At 43.3% G+C, this 12119-nt stretch overlaps 1 protein-coding gene across 2 annotated transcripts; it reads right to left on the bottom strand.

Annotated features, from left to right (window-relative positions):
* Positions 1–406: 406 nt before the first annotated feature.
* ythdf3 (YTH N6-methyladenosine RNA binding protein F3) lies at positions 407–10247 on the bottom strand. 2 transcript variants are annotated; one of them, XM_084049129.1, is made up of 6 exons: positions 9866–10247; positions 8449–8473; positions 8247–8303; positions 7994–8073; positions 5860–7647; positions 407–933 (listed from the first exon to the last, which is right to left on the bottom strand). In XM_084049129.1, exons 1-6 carry the CDS (start codon positions 9887–9889, stop codon positions 910–912), a joined length of 1998 nt encoding a protein of 665 aa, XP_083905255.1. In that variant the 5' UTR covers positions 9890–10247; the 3' UTR covers positions 407–909. The 2 variants fall into 2 exon arrangements, with proteins under 2 accessions (XP_083905255.1, XP_083905256.1); XM_084049130.1 differs by lacking the exon at positions 8247–8303.
* Positions 10248–12119: the final 1872 nt, after the last annotated feature.

The following is a 12119-nucleotide window of genomic DNA, read 5'->3' as shown; positions in this document are numbered from 1 at the left end:
GAGCCTGAGGTACAGTACAATACATCAACGTCAAAGCAACAGTCACCCACAGGGCCCAAGGAGGCCACTGCTACTTCTGTCACAGCAGCAGGTTCCCCCTCAGACAAATGCACTTCAGAATGACAGGATCACATAACAGAGAGAGAGAGAAAGAGAATGAGTGAGCCAGCGGAAGAAAAAGAATAAGAAAAAATGAAAACAAACGTGCATTTAGCTGGGACTTGCCACAGCTCAGCCGCTGCATAATCGTCATCTTTTGGTACACGGAAAACGGGATGCTGAAAGGAAACGTAGGCAGAGAGGAAGAAAACACTGCATGACTGCCATGATTGCAGCCCCTTCCCTGTCATCCCACGAAAATCAATCATAGCCTCCGTCTGAGAACTATCAGACAAGTGAATACAGATTTAAGTATAATCTTTATTTCATTTTATACACATTTTTTAAAATCTCTTTATGAGGCGATTGATTTCACCAGATTTCTTTAATCCCAAAATTTTGAGCATTTAAAAAAAACAGATTTGTTTTTCTTTTTTTTAATAAGCCCAGTAAACTTATCTGACTACACTGGTTAGTCAGTTAGTTGATCACAAATATAATCAAAGAAGAAGAAAATAGAGTTAGAGAGTTAAGGGTATTGGTAGAGGCTGTTTAGAAGGACTCAAAGTGCTTTAAAGACAGTTTTTAAAGTGGGTTACGTTCCATCTTTTTTCTTGTGAGACAGAAACACAGGATTTTTAATACACCAGTGAACTGATACAGATGAGTCCGTCTATCATCAGGTTCAAGTGATCAGATACATCTTCAGCAGAGAGATTGTGTTGGCCATTCTTCATTGTGGTTAGGCAAATCGTTTAAAGTCCTACATCATTTTAGTGTTGCCGTTCTAGCAGAGGGCTTGCTTGAAGGTTACTGTTTATTTCTATTCCGCTCCTGACAAGAGAAAACAAAAACAAATAGCAAACATAATCAGCAGGCAGCATTAAAATATATGATAGATGGAGAGGAAACAAATATAAATATACAACAGTTTAAAAAAGGATGAGCCCTTTGATGCTTTTCTGTTCTCAACTTATCTCATGGCCTCCATGAGACAAAATGTTAAACAAAAGCAACTCCTTGAGCTTAAAGGGGTAAAAATCCACACTGGAATATTTTGTGCCTTTTTTTTGTCATTTTACCTCAGTTGTCAAAGCAACAGTCACCCACAGGGCCCAAGGTGCTCGACTAAATTTGGTAATATACTCTGGAGGAGTGGGGACATTGCCGTGAAGTCTGTGTCCCCTGATAGAATATGAAGTGACAAACTGTCAGAGGGTTTGGGGCCCCCCAGAAGGACATGCCCCCACCAACCACCCCAATATGGCCACTTTGGTAGTGACTTTTGAAAACTGTCTGACAATAACGGTGTCACTGTATCTACTCAGCAAGGAGGTTGTGCACGACAGACTGCCTCAATGGATACCCGCGGGTATTCGACGGGTGACCGACAAGTTTTTATGCAATGGGGGAAAATGGGTACGGACTGCTGTGGGATAACAGGCCGGATGCGGTTTTAAGTACTGCAGGTACAGTACAGGCCAGTGCAGGTTTTCAAGATAGATTGGCTATTTTGGATTCAGCGACAACAGGAGGGGGCCTTGGGAATCTGGTCAACTAGGGTTCAAGTGATTAAACGACTACATCGATGCTGTACTTAAGTCTGTGCGATCCAATACATCATTTAGCTACATGATTTTATTTCAACTGCCGGTACATCATCTCCCTTCAGTCCACGGATGTGTCGGTAATAGCATCCACCCTGGCAACAAGTGTCATTATAGGGTACTACAGCAACGTATGCTGAATCTATTTCCTATCCATTAATTATTCTATGGGCTATATAAGTATTTAAAATGTCTAAGTAGGCAAATTGCATATTAGACACACATCACCGTAGGCTAGCTTGACAATGTCATACTGTACATGCTACAATAATTCTATCACCAGCTGCAGCACAGCTTTTCCTTTTTTTACACAAATATCGTCATATATACCGTATACCCCAGTGAAATGTCAAAAAGATATGAACATGACGTGAAAAATGTGTTACCGCCCAAGCCTAAAGCTTAGCCAATGGTATCAATCACACTTATATGTTGTGACAGTTGCCTACACCGTGTTTAAAGCAAAAGTCCAGACAATACATTTCAGAATAAAAAATGTGTTCAATCCAAAACCGTAGCCTATAATCACGATACATATACAGTAGTTATTGCAGGTTGCAATTACAGGCTGGGCCTTTAAGCCTATTTAAACTCGTCTCTGTAGAAGGACCCTTATTAGTGGAATGTAGAACGCTTTCTCAAGACATTTACAGTAGCAGCACTATGACTAGAACCCTCCAGACATGTCAGTGGTTCAGCTTTGACCAATAAGAGTAATATAATCCAATCATTCTGTCATTTAAACTAATTAATATTAAAACATATTACTATCTGCTGACAATTTCATTTTCAAGAACCTGCCCTTTCCCTCAACAAAACAAAAACTGAGCACAGCAGCATGCTATCTGAAAACACTAATTTGTGTAAGCCTTTAGCACCAACTGATCGTGTAGCGATGATAATAAAGTGCTATTAAAGTGGTGTTTGCCACATTCCATAATCAAAAAGCAAGAGACACAGAGCATATGTATGAAAGACATATTTGCTTTTACCATAATACCCAAATGTATATACTGACGGATAGGATATTTGACATATTGTTTCTTTCTTTCTCCATTCTTAACCCCTTCTTTCTTCTTTCATTTCAAATGATGGGAGCTTGTAAGACTTACACACACACTTTTTTACACCTGTAACCCATGATGTGACAATAAAATGGAATGTAAATTAATCTATATCTGAGACACATACAGGTAAGCTATGCACTAGCATCAATCATCTATGTGTACACTAGGGACAAGAGACTGCACTGCAGTGCACTACTGTCAGGCGTTTCACTTGGCCTTGGATAAACACCAGCTGGTCTGTACAGTGTATCCTAAAAAAAAAACTCCAGAACACACCTTGTATTCTCAAGGGAATGGTCAAGATCACATCAAAATAAGACAAAATCCTAGTCGATACACTGTTGCATATACAGTACCAGACGAAAAAAAAGATAAACAATAGGAAATTTGAAATTCATCTTGGGCATTAACAGCCATAATGGACTGACGTCACTGACTCTTTGCTCCATTCCCCAGGTGGAACAGCCTTTCCCTTTGAGAAATGTCTGGTGTCCATGTCATTGGTTTGGGGGAGGCCCAGTGAGACCCAGGCCCCCAGTGTAACTCTATCCCCAGCAGGCCTGTTCAGACTGTGGCAGGGGCTCAGGGGGGGGGGGGGGTTATGGTGGACAAAGCCGTCCATACAGTCTCAGAGTGCATAGAGTGCTTTTTCATCCCTCAGCAGGGTTAAGAGGAATTCACTTTAAAAAAAATCACTTAACACAAAATGTAAACCGAGAGAGACCGCAATTCACATATAGCACTAGCTCTCATTATTTTAATGGACATAAAGTATTATTCTTTTTTTCAATGCCAAAATGACCTGATTTAAATAAGTGTGAACTGATCCCACGCCTTGTCATCAGACTTCGTTCCCCAAAACTGCATCAGTCGATAAAATTCAATTACTTCAATTACATGTAGGGGCAGCTATCATTTTCGAAACTCGTCGGCTCGGCATTCACATTAACAAGCCATTATCTTCCGTCATCTACCCAGGAACACCAGTGGAAATGGGGTGCAATGGGGTGCAACAAATCGATTTAATCTATTATGAAAAACAATCGATAAACGTTTTTTTTAAATAGTGTGAAAAATACGAATACAATTATTTCAAAATAGCCGATCTACAAGCTCACAAATCTATTACACTTTTTTCATATAGATTTGTTGATATATAAAAATAAATAAATAAATATCAAAGTAACTGCGCTTCTCCCTTATTCGATTAATCTAAACGATAGAATAATCGATAGTTACAGCCCCACAGTGGAGCAATTGTATTTATCAAAAGAAAATGTATAACTACGCTAATAAAACCCCAAAAACAAATATTTGGTGTCAGAGTTGACTTGGTCATACACAGACGTTAGTAAAGGTGCTACAGTGCTGTTGTGTCGAGCTGGTTTGACACCTCCCAGACTCCCGAGAAGGACAGGCACAACAATGGAGAACAATTAACCTTGTCAGGCGGGCAGGAGGGCGAGGCCTCTTTTGAGACGATTCTGTCATGTAGGAGGTCAGGGCTACAAAAGCAGCACGGCGCACCGTCTGCACAGCGCGGGATGAAACAGGCTTCGAACTGACAGGTTGTTTTCAGAAGCCTGAAAACACAGACTTGAAATATTTATGAGAAAGCAACCCCGGTGCATATTAACAAGGTCAGGACTGAGGAGTCAATACAGCATCAATGGAGCACCACCGTTGGGAGAGGGGCCAAGAAGGAGGGAGAGGGGTGTGTGTGTGTGTGTGTGTGTGTGTGTGTGTGTGTGTGTGTGTGTGTGTGTGTGTGTGTGTGTTAGGGATCTTAATGCAAACAGATTAGCATACTGGTGTATCCAGAATTGGATGCAGCAGAGCATTAGCTGTGATAACAGATTATACACCCCTTTCCTAGCATCTTATCTCACAATATGAAGGTGCAATTAAGTTGTTTAATTATTAATTGCGTAACATTTCTGGCACCATTGTACAATCAACATTACCACTGCAACATAATCCAGTTTCCCCTCTGACAATGCACTACAGTATGTTTACTTCTGAGAACTCTCATTAGCACAGGAAATGGAATCATGCATTTTAAATCACACATATGTTTCCAAGTGAGGTTTTCAAAATTAACCCATTAGAACACCCAGGGGAAAGGCACACTGCAGCTAGTTTGCAGGGCTGTGGACTTACGTTGTTAAGGCTAATAAAGCACGAGGAGTCTGCGGAGAGCGGAGGGGCCTAGCCTTCAAAGGGAGATCAGAGCCTACTTCTGCCTTTGTCTGAGTGAAGGAATGCCAGGAATGTGGGCTATTTCAGGAAACACCCGCGTGCATGCATCTAAAAATGCCAATTGGGCAAAATCATCGCTCCCTGAACGACAGCACAAGATGGCTGATGAGATGCTTTCCTGAACTTGCTGCTGGGCATTGGTTGTAGGGCAAATCTGCTGACAAGACTTCTTGGAAAGTCCCAGTTACGCCAGACTGTTCATGTAACTCCAGGGTGTATCTACTTTTGTTTCAGGGCAGGTGGAACAGGATCAGTTGATTACAGAGATGAGGTGGCCACATTCTACAGCACTGACTCAGTGATGAGTTGGTACACATTAAATCTGGAGTGATGATTTAACTCTTAAAGTGGTAACACTAGTAAATGTGTATGTTATACGGTGTGGCTCTAATGTGGATCTCTGTCTTCAAGTGACCAGCCTGTGACATCTGCATCTAGATATGTCTTATCTATGACATATGACTACAAATTTGGGCAACGTTTCAGCGCAATCGCACGCAGAGACATTGACTTCCATTATAAAATTAGAGTTAAATATGTCAAGGTAGTAAGTATAAACATATTTGGGTGTCCTAATGGCAGTGTGCATACAAAGTTTGGCACTGATCGGTCCAGGGGTTTGCGAGATTAGCTCTGCACACACACACCTTATCTTACTGACTACATTTTTACACTTTCAGAGTTAAATCAGCAGTCTGCATTTCACTTTGTATGGCTTTCAGTCTCATGCATTGCACACATACAAACAAACTATTCATGGTAGATAGGGCACTTCAGTGTGTGTGTGTGTGTGTGTGTGTGTGTGTGTGTGTGTGTGTTTATCTCACCCTTCTTAGAGCCTCTTCCTCTTCTTGGCGCTTCTCATAATGTGCAAAATCATCAAAGATTGAGGTGGTATGCTTGAAAGTGGCGATAATTTTAAGCACTTGCTTGGCCTTCTCCAGAGGCACTTCCTGAGTGTCCCTGGAGTTGGTCACTGGCTTGTTGTCATTGTTTTCCAGACGGACGTGCCGCAGCTGGTTGTTGGGCACGTCTTTGACGAAGATCCACTTCACCTCGAACTTGCCCTTCCACTTGTCCTGAGACCAGACGCCCGTGTAGGCGTTATAGTCCACTGGCGACCGCATCTCGGCCACACCGCAGAAGTGCCCACTGCCGTTGACGCTGAACAACAGGTAGAGTGGCCCCTTGGTGCCCAGCGAGCGGTACGCCCCGTCCAGGCGCTTGTTGCCGTGTTCCGTGCTGCACCATATGGAGTACTTGATTGAGCGGTGGATGTCATCCTCTGAGTAGCTCTTGATTATGAAAACGCGGCCGTTTTTCAAGCTCCAGTCAAAGTCTTTGGGGTTGTAGTTGTTGAGGGCTCTGAGTTTCTCCAGCACGGGATGCACCTCCCCGGAACAAGGGGAGGCGCTCATCGGGATCCCCCCACCCAGGCCGAAGCCCTCCATCCCGCCGCCCTGGTTAAAAGCAGTGCCCCGGTTCCTAGGGGCCACCCAGCGATTAGGGGGAGGGCCAGGCTGCTGCTGGTGAAGGGACTGGGGAGGACCAGGCTGAGAGGAAAGGTGGGGGTGATGGTGGTGATGGTGGGGGTGAGGGGGACCAGGGGGCAGAGGCTGGGGGTGTTGGGGGGACTGGAGAGACTGAAGCTGGAACGGCTGGTGTTGATGTTGATGTTGGTGTTGTTGTTGATGATGTTGTTGATGATGTTGTTGATGATGTTGTTGATGTTGGTGTTGGTGTTGGTGTTGGGCCTGGTGTTGGTGTTGGTGTTGTGGCTGTGGGGGCAGAGGGTTCTGCAGAAGGGGTTGAGGCTGTGCCAGAAGAGGCTGCTGCACCATGGGTTGCGGGGGCATCATGGCCTGAGCTAGTGGGGGCTTATTGAGAGAGCCTTTATCGTCCCAAGTACCTATGTTCATATTGTGCTTTATAGGGGGCGGGGGGATGGTGTTGCCTCCCCCCATCCCTATATTGGCTTTGGGTTTGACCTTGGGCTGGGGCTTGGCTGGCTTCCTGGCGATGGCTGCCCAGGAGGCAGGTTTAGGTGCGGATGAGCCGACAGACGGTGGGATGTTATTTGCTGCCATGCTGCTCATGCCCGCTGTGCCACCCAGAGGGGAGCCAACAGTCTTTGTGACAGATGCCACCATGTCCGTACCCAGTTTTAACCCCGTCATACCCTGCTCAATGCTATTCAGCACGGGGACCTTGCTGAGCTGGGTGTCGCTTCCAAAGCCCGCCTGTCCATCAGCAATGGCCCGGCTCAACGAGCTGGCGGCATAGCCGTAGCTGTTAGTGTAGACCGAGCTCTGTGTGGATTGGCCCTGAGAAACACTGGTGCCCCAGGTGGAAAAGTCTGCATTGCCAGGGAAGAAATTGAAGCCGTGCTGACTGAGGAAGGGAGGGGTGTTCCCCAGGGCGCCCGGCTGACTGAACACACCGTCTGGGATGAAGTGGGGCTCGCCATTGCTCATCTGTCCATAGGTGGTCAGGTATGGCATAGGAGGGTCTCCTGCTGTGGACCATGCAGCCTCTCCCAAAGAGTATGGGAAACCGATGGATGGAGCATAGTAGCTGGGCATGTAGGGATCAGACATTTGTGGGTAGCTGTTACTCTGTATATGGGAAGGAGGCGGTGCAACCAGTTAATGGAGAATCTCAAGCGACTTATTTTCTATCTATGATAGTGAAGCTAGGTCTTAGTGTGAGTGAGTCCAGAATAATAAAAAATAAATACAAATAAAACTGTCACCTTTGGCTAATTGGAATGGAATGTAGCCATATTTTTCTTGGCTTGTAGTAGCACTCTAGCACACAGCTATTCTGTGATTATAGTTCTATGTTTGTCAGCCACCCACGAAGAGAACATACAACGAATATGATACTCCACAAAAAACATTAGGCTACACTACGGGCAGAGCAAAAGCCACAAGCCTTTCACTCTATATGGTGGGACATTACCTGATTTGTCTGGCTGCTTAGGTAAGGCTCAAAATCATCATCGTTCACACCGTCCTTTTGATGCATTGATCCGTTTTGTACTGAAAATGGAGAAAGGGACCATAAAATAAAAACATACACAGACACCAGACCAGACCACCACTGATCTAAATCCTGGCAATCCTGTACCTTCTTCTCCAATATGAATGACAAAGACAATTAATGTGAGGTTACAATGAAAACAAGTGCAGGATAATAGACAGTCAATACTAACCACTGGCAGAGTAGCAGTTGGCATTGTTGTCAAGTTGTCCAAACAATATAAAGTAGGCTATTTTAAGTATGACAAAAAATGTTAAGTTGATTAATTTGTGTTTTTTTATCATAAAAAAAACACCACTGTCCTGCTCATTTGTTCAATTCGATCTGTAACGAATAATTTCAATTTGAAATAAAAAAATAAAGAAAAACATTACCTTTATTTCCTTGTCCTTTGGGTCTCTGAAATCATGGACAGCACAAAGCACATGATAAGATTAAATTGTTGCAAGGTATTGCATCAACAAAGACATAAAGGCAGCTACACAGGAAGAGATGTTCTATATCAGTGGTTCTCAACCAGTGGTCCAGGGACCACCAGTGGTCCTTGTGGGGGTTCCAGGTGGTCCCCAGCTAAATGATGGAGAGTTGGTAACCAAATGGACCCTTATAGATCTTTAACTCTTGAGAGTGTAAAATGAAACCAAATGGACCCTCTCAAGAGTTAGATTATTGTTAAACATCTGCATTACTTAATGTGCAAGAAGTCTACACAATTAGAGAATGTAGAAGAATTGTTATTGTGATCAACGTTTGCCTGTTATCTCTCCCATTGGTACCAACATAAATACAGCATGGAATTGTGGACAAAATCGTAACCAGCGATAACAAAATATTCTAAATCTTGGGGTCTGTCTGAGAGGCTACATCTCATCAAATGGTGGTCCGTGGCTCAAATGCCGAATAAATAATGGACCTTGATTATGAAAAGGGTTGAAAACCACCGTTCTACATTATTAGTCAGGGTGATGTTATTAATAAGAGCAGGGCTATAACGGTAACCCGATGCGACGCTATCAGCTCGTGTCTTTACATGTACAGCAGGACGGTTGCTTTGCATTATTGACCGGATGTCAAACGGTGTGACATCCAGTAAACGTACCGCATTGGCCGGTGTAGCACACAGCACAGCAACCGGCTACAGCTGGAGCTGCTCGGCGTGTTGCAGCCGGTGCTTCAAGGCAAGGGTCGGCCTACATTACGGCAGCTAATAGCTATCACATATCAAAGACCTGTGTGATCTGGTACCGTCTTCCTCGAACAACTATGCTAATGTGATAGATCAGTGGTTCTCAACCTGTGGGTCGGGACCCCCAGGGGGGTCCCCACATGATTTTTTTTATTGGGGGGGGGGGGGGGGGGGGCAGATGATAGTGAAGTGACAATTTAAGGACTTTTAAGACCTTTTAAAACCTTTTAAAAAAAGTCCATTACTGCATCAAAAGTAATCAACAAACTATAGTATAAAACATTGGCCAATTTGTCAGATAATATAAGAAAGAGGTAAAACATGTGAAAATAGCCGATTTACAAGCTCACAACGCCTCGCAACGCGAGGCGTTGTGAGCTTGTACATCTGCCATTTTCGCAATATTTATCTGTGGAACGGTGTCAAACAAAATGGGGGGGGTCCCCGGTTCAAATATGATTATTGCTGGGGGGGTCACGGCCTGAAAAGGTTGAGAACCACTGGTCTAGCGGATAAGAGTGTTGACAAAGTTACGTTCGTCACCGCATGATTAATAATACGTGGCGATACATCGAGCAAAAGAAATCAAATAAAAAGAGACGAACCTGGTCGACGGTGGTCGTAGACATCCTCCAGGAACGCAACAGAGACTGGTGGTGGTGTGGCTGTTTATGAGTGTCTGTCCACGGCTTCTCCTGGCTCTGCACTCCGGTGCTCTTCTATCTATGCTCGGCTCGGGGTTTATCCAGTCACTCCGTCCGTACAGGCGACGTTTTCCTCCCGTTTAAAAACGTTGCGACAATGTGCCTCGGACTGGTTTACTAATGGCGGACTTTGAAGCCGTGAACGACGCTGAGCGTTTCCGATGTAGTTACGGTGTTTTTCAGTCACTCTGTAAACTGACTAATGCCTTTTACTGGAATATAGGCTATCCCTGACCACACACTCCACAATGGCGGATAGGATTTTACTCCCCGCTTCCGTTCCGTTCTGTTGCTCCATGACCTTCCGCCTGTGACGCTCTGAGTCATGTTACAAACTGACACTTCACATGACACACACACATGTAACAAACTGACACTTTACATGAGACACACACACACATGTTATAAACTGACACATTACATGAGACACACACACATGTTACAAATTGACACTTCTCATGAGACACACACACACACACACACACACACACACACACACACACACACACACACATGTTACAATCTAACACTTCACATGACACACACATGTTTTACAAACTGACACACACACACACACACACACACACACACACACACACACACACACACACACACATGTTACAAACTGACACTTCACATGTCACACATGTTACAAACTGACACTTTACATGAGACACACACATGTTACAAACTGACACTTTACATGAGACACACACACACATGTTACAAACTGACACTTTTACATGAGACAGACACACACCACGCATGTTATAAACTGACACTTTATGTGACACCCACACATGTTACAAACTGACACTTTACATTACGCAAACAAACTGACACAACATGACAGTAACACATTATGTCTGAGACATGGAAGAGGTGCTCTGCAAAATAGACCACTGAACATTAAATGTTCAGTGTATAAACCAATTTTTTGTCTATACCTCATGCAGCTACCCGCAGACATCATCAGTGTCCAATAGCTATCATTAGAAAATAATTGATAAATGCTCCTACACTTTAGGCTACATCTAAACTGGATAAGAAAATGATTGCAGGCAGCAGTATTGGTCATGGGTTTCTCCATGCAAACTAGTTTTTACATACAAGAATAGTAGTATTACCAGACGAATAGCCTACCGGTTTGGCTGTTGTTACGTTTGGTTTGATTATGATGATAATAATAATAATAATAATAATAATAATAATAATAGGCTATTATTACTGTGACACCAATTGATCGATAATCAACAAAAATAGACACATGAAATATAGTAGTCATGTGGATCCTGAGATCCATTTATTTATTTCAATACACATCCCCTTTTACAATTGGGAAATCTGTCCAGAATAGATAAACCAAGGACGCATGTATGTTGGTGTTGCTATGTGGTGTAAAACTAAATATAGCTATATAACTATTATTTGTTGTAATGTTACATCATGTGTTTTGAGTATTTAATGTAGGTCAAGGCCAGCTGTACTTTGTAGTAGGGTCCAGTTCTCTACGCTAACCTTACGGGAAGCTTTAGGCCTGAAACATGAAACTTCAACCAGTTTGTTTGCACTTTCTTTACAGCCCGTACATCTACATAAACGTTTCGATTTCAAATATAAAGTGCTTATTATATGACCACGGATGTCACAATTCACTTCGGGTGGGTATAATTACCCATATCTTCCATGTTGTTCAATAAAAAGCATTTTAATCCAATTGGTGGCCATGTTTTCATAGAGTTATAATGTCTCAGAGTGCAATACATCTCCCAACTGATAGGGTAGTTGAAAGCATATGGAAAGAAATCGAAGAAAATGTCCACCAATCGGATTGAAATGCTTTTCATTGAACAATATGGGAAATACGGGTACATATGTGGGCCCGAGTAGAATTGTAACATGTGTGGCCATAAATTAAGCACTTTATATTTGTAATTTGAACCTTCGTGTAGATGTACGGGTTGTAAATGGAAAAAAGCAAAAACCAGGTTGAAGTTCAGCCATGACACTCGTCACGAGTGTCGTGTGAGCGTCGTGTGATCCATGGCTAAGAAAGCTTGGTTCCAAATAAACCACTCCGACCTGGTCTAGTCTAAAGCCCGCCTACTAGTATCCGATAATTTGCACGGACACATAGATGCAAGCAATATTTCCG

This window comes from Gymnoscopelus microlampas (genome assembly GCF_963454915.1).
Source record: "Gymnoscopelus microlampas genome assembly, chromosome: 22".
Classification (NCBI taxonomy): domain Eukaryota; kingdom Metazoa; phylum Chordata; class Actinopteri; order Myctophiformes; family Myctophidae; genus Gymnoscopelus; species Gymnoscopelus microlampas.
Note: the sequence above shows the minus strand (reverse complement) of the source record. Positions and strands in the feature narration are given on the sequence as shown.

What these genes read in the sequence shown, in the direction of transcription:
- ythdf3 (XM_084049129.1), bottom strand. Translation starts at nt 9,889, where the DNA reads ATGTCTACGACCACCGTCGACCAG. An exon ending in CAACTGCTACTCTGCCAGTG is followed by an intron (nt 8,074 to 8,246) that starts GTTAGTATTGAC and finishes CTCCATTTTCAG; the next exon opens with TACAAAACGGATCAATGCAT. An exon ending in TAAGCAGCCAGACAAATCAG is followed by an intron (nt 7,648 to 7,993) that starts GTAATGTCCCAC and finishes TCCCATATACAG; the next exon opens with AGTAACAGCTACCCACAAAT.